Below are 21,496 nucleotides of genomic sequence, written 5' to 3'. Positions count from 1 at the left end.
GTTTGCTTGCACAGGAATGTTATTTTTACCTGTACATGCTAAGTACCTGAGTGATAAATAATATTTTTCCATGTGACATGCAATTTTATGTTATTTATTTATTTATTTGTTTATTTTTGATAGAGAAGGACTATTTTATCTTAGCTGTGTATGTTTCTTTAAGGAGAAAGGCAAGAGGAAGGAGCAAGCCATCTGGCACTCTGTGAAACAGTTCTCCCAGTTGTTGCCCTGATTTCCTGACTAACACTGCTGCACTTACACTTTTGTGGATTTTTCATTAAAAATATAAATAGCCAAAGATCAGAAAATTAAACATTCCATGACATCTTTCTCTGCACAAGTTTAAGCAAGTTAAGTAGAACTTAGCTCACAGAGTTGCTGACCAGTGGCTGTTCTCACTTACGGAAATTAAATGTTCAGCATCTCTGAAGGTTTAATTTTTAGTTTCAATCCTATTGAAATTGTATGTTAGTGCTAGCTTAAATGTGTGTGCAGAAGACAAGGTCCTTCTATTTCATTCATAATATTCACAGAAAGAAAATATAACTGCTACTGTAGGGTTGAAATTTAAAAAATAAAAATAAAATTAAAAAAAAATAGATATACTAGAAACTCTCACAGATCCTACTTCCTGACCACTTTGAACTTTAGCCAGGACAATTATAAGGATTCCCTTGCACTGAGTACTACAGCAATACACAACAAATTTATTTCAACAGTGTCAGGGTTTCACACACAGGCTGTATGTTATGAGGCTGGAATCCTCATAACCTGTGCCCTGTTCTCAGTCTACTTAACCAAATGTGTTTTTTTGTTTGCTTGTTTTCTTTTTTTTTTTATTATTATTATTATTTTTAACTTAACAGATATATTTTAAATGCCTTAGAAACATCCCGTAGTTTAATAGTATGAAGTTTGTATTAATGCATATTGTCTTACATACAGTGTAGGGAAAGGGGGATTTTTGAGATACAAGAACCCAGTCTTGGTATAATTCAGAAAAGTAATTGACATTGGACAATAAATAGGCCATAAAATATATGTTAAGCCTTATCTCCTCTGAACTTTAAAAGTTTTTGAGGTAGTGAGTTGTCCCATTAAATTTTTAAAAAGATATGGCATGTAAATGCTTTACATACATCGTTGACCTGAAAAAATAACTTTTGAGTCATAGATCATGTCTATACAATCTGACAACCTGAGGCCTGCCTGCAACACCACTCTGTGACCCAAGACTTCATTTCTGGGCCAAGTGCTGACTTTCACAGCACACCCAAAGCTGCTCTGCCCATTTTCCAAATGAGCTTGTGGGATCTTCAGTGCAAATGGCAAGTGGATGGGAGTTTGGAGGATGTACTGCGAGTCTTCACATGTGAGGACAACTAAAGAAAAAACAGCTTAAGCAGATACAGGTAAAGTCATTAAACTTCAGAATGATTGTGTTTCTGCCACCTTTTATATACATATCCATAATATATGTGTACACGTACGCATGTATTTTACGGTCAAACTAAGATAGCTGCCTACACAGCACTCGAACTCTTTTCATGGAAGACCTTTAAAGTTATGATGCAGGTTTTACACAGATTTCTGCTGAAGAAGTGCAAATTCCAGCTATTTTGGAAAAGTCTGTCACAGGAATTTGCCAGAATCCAACATATAAGAGACTTTGCTACAGTTGCAAGCCTTTGTTGCAGCAGTAAATCATCAAGGCCCAAGGACACCAGCAAGGGAACAAAGAAGAGTATTTAATCTCTTGAACCTGTTTCCAGCTTTCACAATCCATGACACCTCTGGGTTCCTGCGAGCCCAGAACATCCCCTCTTGTGACAGGGATGGACACAACTCCTTTTGGGGGCTATAAGCAGGCAAACCAAAACAACAGGAGATCATAGAATCATAGAATCATTATGGCTGGAAAAGACCTCCAAGATCATCTGGTCCAACCATCACCGTACCACTAATGTCACCCACTAAACCACATTCCTAAGTAGCACATCCAACCATTCCTTAAACAGCTCTGGAGATGGTGATGTCACCACTTTGCTAGACAACCCATTCCAATGCCTGACAACTCTTTCTAAGAAGAAATTTCCCCTAATTTTCAACCTAAACCTCCACTGGCACAACTTGAGGCCATTCCCTCTACTCCTATTGCTAGTTATCTGTGAGAAGAGGCTGACCGCCAGCTCCTCACCACTTCCTTTCAGGTACCTGTAGAGAGCAATAAGGTCTCCCCTGAGCCTCCTCTTCCCCAGACTAAACAACCCCAGTTCCCTCAGCTGCTCCTCACAGGACTTGTGTTCCAGGCCCTTCACCAGCTTCATAGCCCTTCTCTGAACATGCTGCAGGGCCTCAATATCCTTGTAGTGAGGGGTCCAAAACTGAACACAGTACTCCACCAGAGTACTGGAGTACTGGTGTGGCTCCACCAGAGCAGAGTACAGGGGGATGATCACCTCCCTGGTCCTGCTGGCTACACTATTCCTGATACAAGCCAGGATGCCATTGGCCTTCTTAGCCACCTGGGCACACTGCCAGCTCATGTTCAGGCGAGCATCAATCAGTACCCCCAGATCCTTTTCCTCCGCACAACTTTCCAGCCACTCTGCCTCAAGCCTGTAGTGCTGCATGGGGTTGTTGTGGCCAAAGCACGGGGCCTGGTACTTAGCCATGTTGAACCTCATCCCATTGGCCTCTGCCCATCAACAACATGTACAGGTCCCTCTGCAGGGACCTCCCACCCTCCAGCAGGTTGACACTTCCCCCCAGTTTGGTGTCATCTGAAAATGTACTGAGGCTGCACTCAATTCCCTCATCCAAATAATCAATAAAGATATTAAAGAGGATGAGCCCCAACACCGACCCCTGAGGAACACCACTGGTGACCAGTTGCCAGCTGGATTTCAGTCCATTCACCACCACTTTCTGGGCCCAGCTGTCCATCCAGTTTTTAACCCAGCAGGGTGTACCTGTCCAAGCCATGGGCTACCAGCTTCTCCAGGAGAATACTGTGGAAGACCGTGTCAAAGGCCTTGCTGAAGTCTAGGTAGACTATGTCAACAGGCTTTCCCTCATCCACCAGGCAGTCACCTGGTCATAGAAGGAAATGAGGTTAGTCAGGCAAGACGTGCCTTTCATAAACCCATACTGGCTGGGCCTGATCCCCAGGTTGTCCTGCACATGCTGTGTGATTGCATTCAAGGTGACCTGTTCCATCACCTTTCCTGGCACCGAGGTCAGGCTGACAGGCCTGTAGTTCCCCAGTTCCTCCTTATGGCTCTTCTTCTAGATGGGCGTCACATTAGCACGTCTCTAGACATGTGGGACTGCTATCTAGACATGTGGCTTGCAATCACACACCATCAATCACATATCATCCTGTGTAACATGCTGTAGGTCACCCTGCTTGAGCAGGGGCTTGGACCAGATGATCTCTGAAGGTCCCTTCCAACTTCAACCATTCCATGATTCTGTGATCCACCAGCTCTCTCAGCACCGTCGGGTGGATCCCATCTGGCTGCATGGACTTGTGACAGTCCAGGTGGAGCAGCAGGTCTCTGTTTCCACCTGAACTGTGTGTGGGGTTTCTTCTGCTCCCTGTCCCAGGTCAGAAGGCTGAGTAACCTGAGGATAAGTGGTCAGCCTAGTAAAGACAGATGCAAAGAAGGTGTTAAGAACCTCAGCCTTTTCCTTATCCTCAGTAGTCATGTCCCCCATTGTGTCCTGTAAAGGATGGAGATTCTCCTTGCCCTTTCTCTTACTGTGAAAATATTTGTTAAAACGTTTTTTGTTTGTTTGTTTTTGTTTTGTTTGTTCTTGTTTTTGTTTTGTTTGTTCTTGTTTTTGTTATCTTTTACCACAGTGACCAGGTTGAGCTCATACAAGGCTTTAGCATTCCTGATTTTTTTTTCCTCTGAATATGCTGGCAGCCTCCTTGTGCTCTGCCTGAGCTGCCTGCCCCTTCTCCCACCAGACACAACCTCTCTTTTTCTCCGGGAAACTCAGCAAAAGTTCCCTGCGATGCGCTGAAAGCAGAAAGTTCTGAAAACTAAGTCTCCATAAGTGGGAAAAAGAAAACAAACAAACAAACAAACAAACAAAAACGGGTGGTTTGGGGGAGTAACCCGAAGGGTGCGGAGGGGTTAAGCCCCGCCGCCCCGGGGGCGGAGGCAGCCCGGCCGGGCTCTGCAGCCGCCGCCGCCCCGCACCTCGCCATGGGTCCGGCCGTGCGGTGGGGCTGAGCGGCGGCCCCCGGCCATGTCGCAGCGAGGGGACGGCGACCTCCCCGAGCAGTCGCCGCAGGCCCGGGGCGCCGTGACCGAGCTGCGGCGACGGGCGGAGGCAGAGCCCGGGCAGCGCTGGCCCCAGCCCCTCAGCGACGCCTTCCTGCTGAGGTTCCTGCGAGCCCGGGACTTCAACGTGGACCTGGCGTGGAGGGTAAGGTGGGGAGGGGGGCGTCGCACCTCGGGGGTCCCCTCGTGTCACCCCCCCCGGGTGGGCTCGGAAATGGAGGCTGAGGGGTGAGGTGCTGCTCCCCGGGGGTGGACGGGTGGGTGATGCGCGCTGTTTGGGTGTTTCGTGGGTGTAGCAAAATGTTGGTCGTGGAGCAACGTGGGCACACGCCAGCTTGGTGTGACCCCACCAAAAGCAGCCACAAAGGTTATGGGAAATGTGGGAAGGTCACAGCTTCACTCAGGGAGCGGCATCCTTGCAAGGGCATCCTTGAGGATCCTGCTTGGGCCACCAGCACCTAGTACACCTGCTGGTTTTGTTACACATTTAGAGTAACCCTAGTGTAAAGCTATCAGTAATAAGTTCCTTTCTCTTAGAGTTTGATGGTTTAACACCTTTCAGGCTTTGGTAAGTTTTGTTGCTTTCCTGGCTGTTTGCATGGCTTTTTGCCCTATAGACAATGCATGCCTGGTTTTGGTACCCAAAGGTACAAATTATAATTAATTGTTTCCTTTTTTACATAAAGGAAACCACTAATCCTTCTCAACAGAAAGTATTTCCGGATCTTCCCAGGGCAAAAGCATTTATTTGCTTGTGCCAGTTGGGAACTGTGTTTCCATGGAATGTGATGCTGATGACAAAGCATCAAACAACAGACCCCACCATTTATTTTCTGACTTCTGTGCATGTGGGTATACTGTCGGATCAGGGTGGCTAAACAAGACTGTGAGAAATTGTATGATGCTCTTAATGATAACTAGCTTAAAAATGTATTTTGTGTTCACCTCTCTTGATTCATAACATTGGCATTAGAGCTTTAAATCATCCCTCCTCAGCAGAAGAAGAAGCAAGTCAATCCAGATTCCTTTGGTTATTCATGCATCTCGCTTTTGCTTGAAGTTCATGAGATTGCTTATATCAGCTGTGCAGTAGCAATTGTAGGACTGTGCTGTTCTTTTATTTCTTTCCCAGCAAAAACTGCCCCCCCCCCCCCCAGTATTACTAGGTTCCAAAAAGTACAGCTTAATGAAGGTAATATGCACTCCTACATGTGTTGCAATACTGGAAGTTAATAATCGTGTAAACATGGCTACATGAATTGCTCAGAATTTGGTCCATACATTTCTTCTGATAAGTTGTGAGACATATTATAAATGAGACTACTCTTCAAGAGTGTAAAATCGAAGCTAGGTTTAGAGATTAGAGCCTACAGAGTAGCAGATTTCATATGCTCTGTGAGAGTCAGCCCTTTAGGGCTGGAGACCTGCTTTGGAAGAACCAAGTCTTTTTAGAATCTCTTTAGAATTTCTGTGTCTCTGCTGGTTATGAACTCTGTAAAGTTCTTGTTTGGACCCTTCTTTGTTCTGAGAGATTTTGATGATCAAAAACCACACATTTCAGCTTTCCACCTAAAATTTCTTTCTCCAAATGCAGCTTGTACTTAATCTTCCACATACCAGCTGACACTGATTTCTAGGTTACTTCCCTTTGGAAATAGCATGGGAAGAACACGAGAAAAACAAACACTTTTTTTTTTTTTTTTAATATCTGCAGTCAACGTGTTCTTAAAAAGCCCAAGAGAATTATTGTGCAAAAGTCTGTGGTGGTCATAAGATGAATATTCGTCCAGCCCAAGTGTGACTTTATGCAGAGGTTATAGGTTACATTAGTACTTCATCCTAGACAGAGCCCTCCTGTCGTCTGTCTAGACAGTGGGTGCTCCTCCCCTCCTGGTTAGATGTTCTCTCTCAGTTTGGAGTTGAGGCTGACACAGCCCCTTTTCCCCACTGGGCTTCTGCGTACTGCTGCATAGCACTTGTAGAGCAGTAAGGGATAATCAGAGTCTGTGGCTCTGTCAGTGCTTATGACCAAAAGATTGCAAGCTCTTCTCAAGCATCCTTCTTGGCATGGGCTTATACTTAGCCTTAAATATTAATTCAGAGTCTGGCCACTGACCAAACTGTCTCTTGATGCATGCCTGGTTAATATGTGACACAGATCTATCTGATTATTGGCCTCCCTGGAATTTCAGTTTATCAGTGTTTGGATATCTTTCAGAAAATAATAATCTGGTAGATTGTGAAAAGACATTCAATTCCTGAGTCATTTATGTTAACTCATTGGAACAGAAATATTTTACATTTTCCTGCTGGCAATTCCAGACTTGTTTCAAAGTACTCATCTATTGATATATACATATGATATGCTAGAAGAAAATTCATCACTGAAACAGGTATTTGGTGCTGAAGAACTCAAAGGAGAACTAGAACTGTCTGTATGCTTTAAAATCAGTGATATATTTAATTAAGCTTAGTAGCAGACTGATCTTTTTTAGAAGAAAATTCTTTTCCTGCATTTTGAATCACAGGAAAGATTAATTTTGGCCACATGCCTTATCTTCAAAAGTGGATGGAGATGTCTACATGAACCCTAACCACTTAAGGAGAAACCTCAAGAAGAAGAGATGAAATTAAGCAGATACCTTCCGCTATGGGATTTCAAATGCGTGAATGCTATCAGTGAGAATGGTTATGATGAAATCCTTAAATCCTATATGAAATCCTGTCACAGTTATGTCTCCAGGAATAAACAGAAAGTCTGTTGACACAGGCTAACAATAACTGTCAAATAACACATCAAACCCTGAATAAGTCAATAAGACAGTTCTTGTCCTGTGAGACTTCAAAGCAATGCTGACATCCCCAAAACATTGACACTTAGAAGGAATGGTGTTACATTGTCACAAGCACTTCTGCTTGTGGCTTTGTAATCACCGTGAGAAATAAAGGTAGGGGTCAGATGTTGATCATAGAATATCACAAGTTGGGAGGGGCATGCAAGGATCGTAGGACTCCACAAAGGACTACATAAAAAATAGATGATAAGTCTGAGAGCATTGTCCAAACGCTTCTTGAACTCTGGCAGCTCGGTGCTGTGACTGCTGCCCTCGGGAGCCTGTCCCAGTGCCCGACCACCCCCTGGGTGCAGAACCTTTCCCTAACACCCAGCCTGACCCTCCCCTGTCCCAGCTCCATGATGTTCCCTTGGGTCCTTTGGAGAGAAGCAGCCATGACTGTGGCTGATACCAGCAATTCAAGCTAATATATTAAGCAAATATATTCTGCTTAAATTATATGGAAATCGGAGAATCACAGCATAATTTAAGTTGGAAGAGATCTGTGTAGATCATCTAGTCCAAACTCTTGCTTAGTGTGGGTCCACGTAACAGATCAGTCAGGGCAAGGAGCAAACCTGTTATGTCATGTTTTGAATGCTGCAAAAGATTTCAGTCTGGATATAAATTCATACCGGACTTGAATATGTTGTTTACTTGTTCATTTGTACACGTATACCTACAAACTATACATGTTTTAAGCTAAAAAGCAGGCCATGGGTCTCCATTAATGTGGCTAAAGCAATGGGTTTAATTCTTTTAATTCTTTTTTTTTTTTTTTTAATGTGCCAGCTACGTTTAACTTTCTTGCTGTGATCAAAGATACTGTCACAGTACAATTCAGTAAAAACGCATCATTGAAATGCTTTTCCTAACATACCACTTACACTTCTTTAAGCATTCTTTTTAGAGCGCTCAAAACCATCTAAATATCTAGGATCCTTTTAGGAGTTCTGGTTGACACAAAGGCATATATCTGGACTCATTCTTTGCCCTGCATTTGATTTATGGAGGAAACTTTGTGCTGCAAGTAAGTTGCATAGAAAATCTAGGATGTACAGTATGTGTCAAACATCCTGCTGTATGTGCATACTACATGTATACTTGCGTAGTGTCTGAGTACTGCTGGATTTCAGGCTTTATCTCTGAGGATCTTCACAGCAGTCAAATATAACTACTAAGTTCAAACCAGTTACTTGGCTGATTTTCAGACCTTTTGCCAATGAGAGATTTGATGAAAAGGGTGGAAGAGCCCCTGGTAGGCTCTCTGAACTGACTGTTGAGGAAACATAAAGCAGTTGGCCACTCTTCCCTTTGTGCTAAGCCAAATGCCTAAATTTATGCTCGTGCCTGTCTTCTCCCAGCTGGTGAAGAGGTAATACATGTGGAATTAGGGAAGTTCTGTGTCCATACAAAAATATTTTAAATTCTATGCCAGTATATGCTCAATCTTTAAATTCTCTGTGTAGATGAAAGCGCATATATAAGAAATGTAAAATACACACACATCTTTTTGCATATATTTATGTTTATAGTGGTTCTGTAACAAACACTGTTGTCCAGTTCTTTTAATTCTAACTAAAGTACTAAGTTCACTTTTCTTCGTTTTGCATCACATGAAACTTGGATTAATCAGTAACATCTCTATCTCCAATGTTCAGAAATCTGGAACTATCCCCAAAAGACCTCAGGAAAAAGCTCTTAATTAATGCTTAACTCCAGACAGTGGAGTTTTTCATCCAGCTTTAGCCATTTATCAAGCTATCTTGCATCTATTTTCAGATGCTCAGCAGCTTCTAAGTAGGTTACTCAGTTTGTAAACACAGATAATTACACATTGAGATGTTTTCCTTGTAGGTGCATGAGACATTTTTATTACATTTACATTGCATTTATCCAATGTAATCCATGCTTCTGTTTTTCCTGATTATGTTAAGTTGCTTTATCTTCTTCATTCAGACTGATTATTATATATAAAGTTTACATTTTCCCCTGCTGCTTTTGCTGAAAAGTTTCCTATGTTTTAAATATTCCACATGGATTTCTGCATTTAAACAATATTAAAGTAGATATTTTCAAAATATAGTAAAACTGTAAGTATGTAGTGCTAATTTTTGAATTCAGTTACATATGTAGGAATTACTCATGTAAATAGCTCCGTGTGACTGGAGTGTGTCCAGCTGCTAAGAAAGTGATTGTTTACATAAATAAAGACTGAAAGAACATGTCTCCAAACTAGCTGCAGATGCTGTGGAGGGTTGCTAACGTCTACTTCAGCCATAAATCACTATTTCAGGTAATTAAATCACATGGTTTCAAAATCTGAGAGCAATTTACTTTGTAGCTTCCTGGACAAGGGAGGTAGGGCTGGAGCTTAGCCATGCCTCTGTAAAAAGATATAGCATTTGCTCACGTCATGGAAGGTGTCAGAAGTGTTCCAACCGTATATTTATTGCTGAATGGACAGTCAGTAGGTAAATTATATCTTTCATAAAGATCTTGAGTGTGTCGCAAACCGTGAACACCTTTCCTTTCCTCTCCAGGCTCAGAACTTGAGCTCTTGCTGTTTTTAACTTGGGAAAGGTTCATGCTCATGAAAAGAAGAAATGAACTGTACTGACAAATTGGGATTATTCAGGGGATTGAGTAAACATATTTATTCTCATCTTGGTTTTGGCAGGCAGCTCTTCAAAATCTGTGGAAAACATTTAAGTAATTGTTAATTAGTTCATTATGTTGTGGTACAACTGAAGTTAGTAGAATAGGGACAAAGGATGCAGCTACAGATGTTTGGTTAGATGTTTGGTGCTCTTTAAGCATCTGTGTTGGAAAGACAAAGGAAAAGAACACAGTATGTTAACAGTGCTGTCTGGTTGTCACAAAAAAAGTGCTCTTTATTGATGCTGGACTCTTTATGTGGCACCTCATCAGGCCTATTTTTGCAATCACAGTGAATTTCTGTTCCAGAGATCAACTTCTTTTCCCCCACTACTTCCCCACCTCCTGTTTTGTTTGGTTGTTAAATTAACCTAGACTAGAACATATATAAGACTAAGTAAAATTCTATAGCACTTATATGTTTCTTTTTTACAGTGTATGTCTTAGGATGAGGTTTTTATCAACTTGCTCATTGCCAAATCACATGGGATTTTAGTGTGGCTGTTGAACTCTCTCGTTTTTGTACCTATAAACACATATTTATAGGTTCTATTTCCAGGAAGGATATAGATAATTGCTGAGCAGTGCATCATCTATTTGTAAATAAATTATGTTAACAAACAATAATGCCCTGTAAATAGTTCCCTCATGACAATTTGTTTGAGAGACCTTAAAAATAACTCAGGACCTTCATTTAAGAAGAGCCTTAAGCTGAAGAAAAATGGTATGTTGTATACTAAATGATACAAGAAACTTGAAAGTAGAAGGAAGAATAAGAAATTACTGCTAAGACTAATTATCTAACATAAGCGGGCTATGAGGTAGACCATGGTGAATCTTCGGTTTCACTCTTGAGTCTGTAGCTACTCTGATGCTGTGATGTTCCAAGGGATGGATTCAGTATCCACTGAGGTTCCTTCCAACCATTTTATGAAGATGGTGAAGAAAATCATCCTTTCATAGCTATGAGAAATGTTGTTATTTATTAAAGGCTATGTTTTATTAGCTGGAGATTGACAGTTCTTTTAATTCTACTGCTTCTGTTCCAGAATGTGGTATAACTTAGCGATGAGTAAATACAAATTCACAGAAATAAAAGAGTGTTGGCTGATGTTTTTTCTTTTGCTGAACATACTTTATTTGTGCAACTGTACTGAGGATGATTGTTTTCTTGCTGTTTGATGAAATATAGCAACAATTTGAAAGGCTGGCCAGTGTGTGCTACCTTTGAGATTTAAATGTGTGTGTGAGTTTGTTGTGAAATGAGGTACTGAAACATTCTGATGCACTTAGATCCTTTGAAAATCTCAGTTAGGAGTCCAAACTGTAGCTATCTAGGAAATTTTAATGCAAAATTTAAATTATTTTCTAGAGCTATCCCTCTACTCTACAAAGTCACTTCTGGACAATTTAGCAGAGCAGAGGTAGATCATAGCTGATGAATTTACAGAAAGCTTTATAAAAAACAACCACTGTAACTCCTTACTTACCTATTCAAAATGTCGTAAATAAACTTTAGTTGCAGGGCACAGCAGTTCCTTTTCTCTACCACCACTTAATTTCTTTATTTTAAAAGGGAAACGATAATTAAACTGGGAAATTGGAACTAGTGCATCACCGATTTATTATTTCACAGTCCATCTCTACAACAATCTTTCACAATACTACCTGTAATTCCTCTACCTAGATGTTACCTCAGAAAGAAATACCTTTAATTGACTCTTCCTTAAATTTAGACCATTTCCTTTCAACACATAGCCCTTCCTATCCTTTAGAAGAGCCTGCATATGATGCTGCCTTCCAGCCTCGGGAACAAGGGCAGCAATCATGTTCCTGACAATGGGCAGAATCTTTGTTTTAGCAAGATGGGTTCTCGTTATTTCCACTCTGGGGTCTGATAGGTAATGGGAGAGATGAATCCACTACACTGTTGTGTTTTGTAATTTCAGAGGGATAGGAAGGACTGAAAATGTACTTAAGATATGCTGATGACCATATGTGTTTCAAACAGTAAAATGAAATTATTAATAATTGTGTATACAAAATGGGCCCAGACTTTGGGGGGAGGAGGGTGAGGAAGGAATTGTCCTCTGTAAGAAACTTTTTTTTTTTTTTTTTACGTATTTTACATAGAAACTACTGCTGCTGCTTTCTACGTAGTCCAATTTTCTTTTCTGACATAAAATAATAACTGGAGTCCATTAACAAGTTGATAGGATTCTAAATTCATAATGACTTGCTCATTTGATGAAGGATAGCAGCCTTCTGTTTCTAGGAACGATTTTCTTAAAATGCACAGTGAAATGATAGCTAATATGATGAATTAAACCTCTGACTGTGACCACATGTTGAAAAGCACATTTTTAACTGTGATTTTTATGTAATACCTGATGCAAATCTGACATGCACATTTATTTTTTCCAGTTACTGAAGAATTACCAGAAATGGAGAATTGAATGCCCAGAAATAAGTGCAGATTTACAACCATCTTCTATTCTTGGTCTTCTGCATGCTGGCTATCACGGAGTCCTGAGATCAAGAGACCCATATGGAAGCAAAGTTCTAATATACAGAATTGGTGAGTGACAAAATTTCTTGGACATGTTTCATACCTGGTTTTTGCACTAATATTTTTATGTGTGTTTTTGTTTGTTTGTTTAATTCTCACAATTTCAGTAGCAAAATAAAAGTATTTTATGGGTATAACACTGGGAGTTGATAAAATGGAAGATGATATCAGAATATCTTAACTAGAAAAGTAATATATTTATTGCTCCCTGTTAGAAATACCTTTAAGATAAAGATGGATTCATTGAGCTGCAACAGTTATGTCATTTGACTTATCACTAGTATGGCTAAAGCTATACAGTCCTTTATGATGGACTGATTTTCTTTTTTTTTGATGCAGACATAATAATTCTATTTAAGTCTTAAGGCTAAAAGCCTGAAGGTTAGAAGCATAAAACTTACAAGAATATGCAGTTATTTAGCCTTGAGTTACCAAACATTAATTTTGTTCCTATGGGAATTTTCAAAGCTGTATGCTAAGACTGTGCTGGTGCAGCCGCCAGCACAGAGTGGAGAGATGGAACAGAAAAAAGGCACACATCTAGCCATGTAGCAACATTCAGCTTACATGAGGATGAGTTCACTGGGTTTTCACCACTTAGATGTATGTAGCTGAAGAGCCCTGTTAGTAAGATACACTCTGAACATCCTTGGTTTGTATGATGCACTCCCCAAAATCTTTTAAAAAAGTTAAATGATCACATGATGCCATGCTTCTTTGTGCTTGTGTTGGACATAGAAATGATTTTTGCCAACTTTCATATAATTTTTTTAATATCAGCTCATCTAGCAGAAGGAAAGGCTTTTCTTTGAAAAGTTGTGCTCTCTGAAGATTGTGTCCAGGGTTAATGCTAATACCATGCAATTCTTTTTCAGGCCTCAGAAATGAAAATGGGATTCACTGAATCTTCGCAGTATTACTGTACTGAAGAAAAATTATATGAATTGGCTATGAGTTGATGATCAGTTCCTGAAGGCCATAGACAATGATTAGCCCATTTGAGCTATACTGTGCTTTGTTTTGGTTTCTGCTAAAATGACAGTTACTGACTTAAGCCGTTCCTGTCAAAATCTTCTACTGGATTCTACAGTATATGTCACATACTACTCTGGTACCATCTACAGAAATAGAAATAGCATCAAAGATGACTGATAGAACAGGCGCATAAAAGAATTTCTGTACTGGCAAATCTGTTTAATTCAGAACCTTTGATATAGCTGGTTACTTTTTCTTGAGAAGAACATCAGAAGCAGTAGCAAGTGAAATGCAGGTGTATGTTGTATGCTTGTGGTAATGCAGTGCAATCTTATTTACTCTTCAGGACAATGGGATCCCAAGTTATTTACAGCTTATGATGTGTTTCGTGTAAGTTTGATCACATCTGAACTCATTGTAAAGGAGATTGAAACTCAGAAGAATGGAGTCAAGGCTATCTTTGATCTTCAAGGGTGGCGATTTGCTCATGCATTTCAAATCAGTCCAGCAGTGGCCAAGAAAATTGCTGCTGTGCTCACAGTAAGTATAACATACTGCTTTATGTTACTTCACTGCTATAACTCCCAATTTTTCTTCCATTGTAACTTATGGTAATTTTTCCTTCTATAGACATTTTTAGAGGTCATGCAGTCTGAAAGAACAAAAACTTAAATCCATGAAATGTCACACAGATGAGGCATAAGCTGTGCTCGACTTGACTTAAAGTCTGTTCATGTACAGCAGCAAATGCCCTTTAACCTCTGATGTTTTATTAGAATTCCACTTGCCTGTTACAATACAGGAATTTCATGAGTAGATGAAGCCTACTTTTGTAATGATCTTTTCTGTTCTACTCTTTTGTACATTAACTTGTTGTTCAAAACCTTTTTATCCTTTTTATTTCTTTTTTTTTTTTTTCCCCACTGAGACTCAGAGAAGGTGAGAAATAGCATGTGCTGGGAGCATTTAAGAGCAAGAGAACAATAACTTGTTGGCCAGTATGGATGATGCCACACCACCTTCCATGTGCTACCAACAGTGTACAATGTTTATTTTGATTGCTTTTCTCACCAACACAAGCATTATTTTGTGCAACTTAGTGCTACCTCACCTCCTGACTTTAACGACACTTGCAGGGATCTTACTGTCTTTAAGATTTTTCCTTTTTGTCAAATTTGGTTGAATTTTACTAATGAATTTGACAAAAAAAAAAAAAAAGAGGGGAAGGAGACAGAGAACTGACAAGCAGGCTACACTGTACTTGTACTGTATTTGTGCTATTTTCCTTCTGAAGTTAAGCTAAAAATCAGTAATAATAAAACCGTTAACCTATGATGTAAAAATGAGCTAGGGACATAATCTCTCACTTTGATTTGTTAAGGTTCGTGTCTGAGGTTTGTCTGAGGTTGAGTCAAAGCTTAGTCAGTGAGCTAATAGCATCAGAATTTCATCCATTCTTCATTTTTGATATTTACTATAGAACTTCAATGAAACTAGCAGGTATAAACCCCCCCCCTTTTTTTTCCCCCATCTAGAATAAGACAAATCTCATTCATATGATTCTGCGCCAGATCTCACTAAAACAGCCATTGAGAGTGTTTCAGTCGATTTCTGAGGCACTAAACTAGTTACTAGTAATTTCATGACCTTGAAATTGAGAGCAGAAATTATGTATAATTATATTCACAATTAAATCTTAAGGTTTGAATCCATTACCTCAAACCAGGAAATTCTTTGAATGGAATGTTTCCATCATGACTTATTTCAGATTTATTTTATGCTTTTTAGGCTTATAAAGGCTTAATATAGCTATTGAAAAAGAGGGAAAAACAGATTGTGTTTCTAGTGTTGTTTTCTTGTATAAGGAATCAACTGTTTTTTTTTGTTTGTTTTTTAGATTCTTTTCATCTTTCTAGCTGGGTTCATATACTTCTCCCAGAGATTATTTTAGTGTTAATTGATATGTTTATAAAAAATAATTAGGGACGTTGTTTTCAACTCTATGTTTTTCTTAAGAAATGTATCTTTCTTGCAAATTATTATCCTGTATGGAGAAACAGAAATTAATAGAAAGGAAATAAATGCAATACAGAGTGGAAAGCATAGTACCATCAGTAACGAACATCAGCATGAAAAAAATCTATTATCCACAGGCAAAACCAAATTGTTTTGTATAGAACAGTAGCCTTTAAACATATAAAACATAATAATGTGTAGTAAACCTAAAACCTGACAGTTTTGAGGTCTTTATCATACATTAAAATCTAATAGATTTTGCACTTAAATGCATGTGTTTTTTGTTTGTTTGTTTTCCTTAGCCATAGAATAGTGCATGAAATAAGGAGAAAAGGACTATTGTATTAGTGGGAAGAACTGTTTGTGACAAGTGCCATTTTTATAAGCAGAAAAACTCTGGTTGCAATAGTAGTATCGGAGAGATATGAATGGAACTTATTTTTACCCTACTTTATAATACTGTCTTTGAGCACTGCCATACTTCCTTTAAACTTGCAAAGTTGTGGTACTTCTTCATGAATCTTGAATCCAACTGTCAGTATTTCAAACTATAAAGGCTGTATAGAAGATGCAATTTTAATTTTATGAGAGTAATCTTACTGTAAAACTGAAGTTCTGTCTTGGGTAAATTCTTGCTACTTTTAAGACTTTTCTCTGGATAATATTTTATTATATTATTGTATTATATTTATTTAATTTTATTATATTGTATTTAACTTAAAGATAGCAACTTTGATAGTTTGTGTGTATATGTATATAAGGAAAAGAAAATACATATTTTCCTCCAGGTTGTGAATTGCCAATGAAAACACTAGATAGCTTTTTGGTAAAGGAGCAGCAGGATCTCTGCTGTGGAGGAAAAGCTTAGCACAAGCTTCATGTGCATTACTTACGTGCAATTCGTTTTTCATGCTTGTTTTTTTAAGTCAGCCTCTTCATATACTGATTTTTTTTTTTTCTAATTGGAGGAACAAGATATGCTTTTCTAAGCAGTGTAAACTAAGAGCACTCCAAAGTGCAGGAATTAGCAAGGTCAGGAAGAATTCTTTAACCTATGGACTAGGTAGTCTTCACAGATTTGTCCTTAACAATAGAATCTTTTCAATAATTCCTTTTTCTCATGCTGTTTTTCATGTATGTTGACAGGATTCCTTTCCACTAAAAGTTCGAGGTATCCACTTGATTAATGAGCCTTTATTCTTCCATCCAGTCTTCGCTCTAATTAAGCCTTTTCTCACTGAAAAAATAAAGCAACGGGTGAGTGCACACAAACATTTCTTTCTACCACAAAACCCCTACGTTACAATCTGCAGCATTTCCTTTAGGATCTGAATACTGAAGAGGATACGTCATGTTTATGTCTTAATACTGTACTGGCCTCTGGAATCTAATTGTAAAACATTCACAGTTACCAATAATGTGAGAGTTGCAAGTGTTTGATGTTGTCAAGTTGTCAAGTGTTTGTTGTTTAATCTTTTTGTAAAGATTAAAAAAAAACGTGGTAACTCAAGAAGGTTGGTTTAAATAACTTGCTTAAGGTCACACAGCAAAACTTCTGCAGAATTAGGAAGAAATAGGTCCCATATCTCCTAGCATTCAGTCTATAAATGCCAGTGAGAAATTGTCACTGTTCAGTGACATTATGCTCTAAGTTGTGCAAAATTAGTAGAAGACAGCTATCCAGTTCTGTAAAAGCTGCAGAGGCATTTATGCATCAATAAAGAGGTCAGGCTGAAGTTCAGATTTATTTTCCAAGCAGCTTCTTAGCTGTTGCAAATTATTTTGTAGTTTTAAATTGGAAAACTCTGCATTTGGATGCAAAAGCATGCCAAGAATTCTGGAAGAATTCTGGTTTATTGCAATACAGGAAGGAAATATTGAATGTTTCAGCTGGCAGAAGAGGAAATGCTGTGAAGTGTTAACAGCAGAGCTAAGGTACAAAATAAACAGCACAGTCTTTTAATATTCTCCCTCTGAGGCCTCCTTGTGCCTCCAATGCACATGGATCTTGTGCATTTACAGTAGCTGCTGCACTCCAGGACAGTAAAGCAAGATTTTCACTGTTAGTGATGTTTGCCAGTCCCCTTTTTCTTAGCATGTGCGTTTTGTTATGGTAGAGAGGCAGGATTACTTCTGCCAGCCTTGTGTAGTCACTCACTGACACACAGATGATAAAGAAAAGAATACATTCCAGCAGCCTGATGCTGTGGCCCTTCCCCTGTCATATTAATGTCCATGTAACAGCCCCCTATCACCAGATCCAGCTCAGAGAATCTCTGGGGGCTAGAATTCAAAAAGTGGGAAAGAGGACAGATGGACAGTAAAGGCCTGAAAGAAGACAAACCAAATATCATGATTCATGGAATGGCTTAGAGTTGCAGGTATAAGCTGAAAAGAAACTAGAAGGACCAGTTCCCCATACTTTCATAGGAATAATTACTATTCACTCATTATCTTAGTGCCTGATGTGGAAGCATTAAAGGCAGCTAGCTACATTTTGAGTGCATGTGTTTGTAGTGTTTGTGTAATAATAATCACAGAAAATTCTTGTCAATTTTTAATAAGAGACCTATAAAATTTTCTGACCGAAATTAATGGACAAGGCTTCAAATCAGCTATAATAAAGCAAGAAAAGAACAATTAGAATGACTGCATTAAAAGGGTTAAAGTGGAGGAGCAGTCCAGGATCTAATTTCTTCTGGAACTGAATTGTAAGGACTGAAATGTAAGACAGGTATTCTTCTGAATACCCACCTTGGTACCTGTCTGAATTTACATACCTAGCACATAATGTTGAGTGTAAATGCATATAGCAGGACCAGATAGGAATAGCCAGGTGTCAAACATTTTTTTTTTCTGAAATGACTGAAAAGCAGCTATGCGATACCCATCATGACAAGACCAAGCCCCAGTATTCCCTGGTTTAGGTCAGTTTATCTATATGGGTGTAGTTAGTTTTGGCTCTTGTGCTTGGAGCTGCATAAAATGCAGTTCTTTGTCTGCAGATTGATTGAACATGGACTAAAACACAGACTGAATAATCATTAAGCAGGAGAGAGTTCGAGCATCCATGTGAAACTTGCTTACACAGTACTTTCTTCCTCATTGAAGGAACTCATTATGAACACTTATTTAGTAGAACCAAGCTGAGGGCTTAAGCCCTTGCATTGAGTTTGTTTGCTGTCTGTTTTCACCCATGAGTCTAACAGCTGTTCTGAAGTAAATGTTTTTCATATATTTTCTTTAGGTGCATATGCATGGAAATAACTACATGCAGAGTCTGACTGAACACTTTCCAGTCAGCATTCTCCCACAGGAATATGGAGGGGAAGGAGTCTCCTTCGAAGAGCTGGCCAAGGAATGGACTGACTTCATAATGTCGTGTGCAGATTATCTCCAGAGCATTTCTCTGGTTGCCCATAAATAACCTTATGGCAGTATTACAGCAGATCATGAAGACTGGAAGTGGAAATAAGTTTAATATGAAATCTTTCATGTAAACTTGAAGTTGCTGTAAATGGAAGCAGTATGTCTTTGCGGGGCACTGAGGGTTACATTGACTGCACTTTAATAGTAACTGGAGTGTATCTGTATGTACATCTGAGGAGACTAATGAATTCTAAATGTTTGCAATACTGTTTGTAACTGATTAAGTTGTATGTCAGTAGTTGTGCATTGGATAGGACATTATTGATACTGCTCCTGTTAAGTCATTGGAGAAAACTCCTGTGTCCAGAACCTTATGCTTAGCTCTTTTATCTTGGCTTGATGATTAAATACAAAGCCAAATAATTTAAGTAGAACAGAATGTGAATGGGGTAGACTAGTTGCAGAAGTATGAATACAGGCGTAATTTACAACTGGGGGAAAGAGGCTGCTTTTTGGATTGATCTCAGGGAAATGGTTGTTTTGTTAGTTTGCGCTGCTAAGATTGCACAGTCAAATTGAGAATTAGTCAGCAATAGTGAAACATTTGTTATCTCTGTGCTGCTTGTGCAGCTTCCCATTTTGTGCTAATTAACACAGTAATCTGCTAGTTTCATAGAGGAAGATGAGAAAAACACCATGTACGTGTTCTTCAAAGGACAGCATGAACCAAGAGGAACTGTTAAGAGAGTCAAAAGAACTTTGAAAATTCTGATTTTCTTCCTTCAGAGATATTGTCTGTGAACAACTTTTAATTCCTGCTGTAGAGTGTTAGAGGTCAAGAGCTCTTAGCTGTTTGCAGTATCAGTTTGTTTTGAAGGGTGAAGTAAATTATCCTTCATACATCTGAGCTTTAGAAATATCTGTTCTGTGGTATAAGGGTGCTTGTAGGTCACTTTGAGCCTCAGCTTGGGAGTTGCTGGCTGTCTTCCGTTTTATCTTCAGAAAAGTAATTGGTATCTTGCCAGCTTACGTCGTGTTGGGCACTGGATGATTTAACTTTCTGTCAAGTCTTATATGTAATGAAAAAAATCTGTCTATAGTTATGGAAAATGGATTTTTCTAAGGGACATGATTCATATATGAGTACTGTATATGTGTAAGTTGTCACGTATATTACATAGCAGTAACATCCTACATTCCTCAATATTTAATAATCTGAAATGTTAATTTACTTTTGACTCTGTTTTTTGGTAAAATTCCTGAAATACAGCAACTGCTGGAGTTCATTTACACAATTTTTATCTCTCTTTTGTAACAAGCCAGGGGTCTTTACATAAATACTAGATATTTAAGCATTCCATGTGAATGTTCATATAAATGAATCATTAATTACTTCTCAGCTAGAAGTGCTTAACTTCAGTTATTTTGAAATCATTAGAACATTGGAATGCTGTATTAATATATGTTTAGGGGAGAGAAATAAGAATATCTTATTAAGTCAGAAATGTCTTATTTTACTTTATTATTGATACTCTGTTATTGCAAAAGCCAGTGGAAGCTTCTCTTTATTAGCATGAGGAACACCTATGAAAGTCCTATATTATACTTGGTGGTGGTAGTTTCCTCTGATATTGTAAGATCAATGTCTGTTATAAAATTCCTTCAAAACTGACAAAGATTTTTTTTCCAATCCCCTCATTTTCACAAGTGCATTTTCATTCTTTTCTTTCAGGATATCTTTGAAACAGAGCCTAAATCTAAAGAAATTATTTTTGTGATGCATTTTCATATATGCACGTATTTCATATCCTTCTTTTTCTCTGATTGAACTATTTTGTGATATGAAAAAAGCGCCTTAAATTGCTGAGTTCATTGCAATGATTATTCTTTATTAGAAAATAAACTAAGTAGCCAGACATCTGGCAATTCTTCAGGAGTTTAACTCAAGTTCCAAATCATTTATGAACTGGAGAACTGAAAGTACTGTCCTAAAGTTATGCTCCTTCAGTTTTAGTGCTTGAATGTAAACTGCATAAAGGAATTAGCCATGTTTCAGTGAAAAAAAAAGATTCAATCCTTTCCTATGAAACCAGTCCCCGATTGTTGTGGTTTTATCTAAAAGAGACAAGAATCAGATTACTTCCGTTGATTGCATTTGTATATGTATGCAGACAAAATGTATGGGTTTTATCTTCATTTAAACTACACCATCTCTATGAAGTCCAAAATGTCTTCAAAAATATCCTGGATCTATTATTAAATGGTAATATATATAAATATATATATAAATGAATATATAACACAATGGAGCACTGAATAGTTATTTTTTTCATGAACTGTTAATTATTTTTAATGTTTACATGTTCAGTAGGAAGTCTGTACACTGAATTTGCTGCTATTAACGATGATTAAATAATCAGAACATTTGCATAACAAATGGCAAAGGTGTTAGTGTAATGGGTGGAGAAGGAGCACCCGTGAGCTTTAGAGTAAATAAATCTGTAAGTGCCTTATTCTTCTCTAGTGAGACCAGGAGTGCCTTTAAAGCAAACAAGCGTGCTGTGAAATGCTGATGCAAGTACTGGCAACAAGCGTTGATGTAATGCAAAATGGTTTTTAATCCTTTTTTTTTTTTTTTACATGTCAACACCATTATTATCAATAAACCTCTTCTAGCTGAACCGGTCTTTGAGAACTTTTTTTTCATTTAGCGATATAAACAGCTCGCCCGGTCCACGTTAACCCCTGGGGCCCAAACCCTGCCCCTCGGCCCCGCCCGC

General features: G+C 38.6%; 1 protein-coding gene across 1 annotated transcript; it reads left to right on the top strand.

Moving 5' to 3' along the window:
* Window positions 1-4,190: 4,190 nt before the first annotated feature.
* On the top strand, window positions 4,191-21,397 carry TTPA (alpha tocopherol transfer protein). The gene is made up of 5 exons (XM_084282558.1): window positions 4,191-4,440; window positions 12,212-12,365; window positions 13,678-13,871; window positions 16,494-16,604; window positions 18,595-21,397. The coding sequence occupies exons 1-5, from the start codon at window positions 4,261-4,263 to the stop codon at window positions 18,772-18,774; spliced, it is 819 nt and encodes a 272-aa protein (XP_084138684.1). The 5' UTR covers window positions 4,191-4,260; the 3' UTR covers window positions 18,775-21,397.
* Window positions 21,398-21,496: the final 99 nt, after the last annotated feature.

This window comes from Netta rufina (genome assembly GCF_964035555.1).
Source record: "Netta rufina genome assembly, chromosome: 2".
Taxonomy (NCBI): domain Eukaryota; kingdom Metazoa; phylum Chordata; class Aves; order Anseriformes; family Anatidae; genus Netta; species Netta rufina.
Note: the sequence above shows the minus strand (reverse complement) of the source record. Positions and strands in the feature narration are given on the sequence as shown.

Coding starts and splice junctions, on each gene's coding strand:
- TTPA (XM_084282558.1), top strand. CDS start 4,261: ATGTCGCAGCGAGGGGACGGCGACCTCCCCGAGCAGTCGCCGCAGGCC. Junction 4,441..12,211: donor ACGTGGACCTGGCGTGGAGG/GTAAGGTGGGGA, acceptor TATTTTTTCCAG/TTACTGAAGAATTACCAGAA. Junction 16,605..18,594: donor CTGAAAAAATAAAGCAACGG/GTGAGTGCACAC, acceptor TATTTTCTTTAG/GTGCATATGCATGGAAATAA.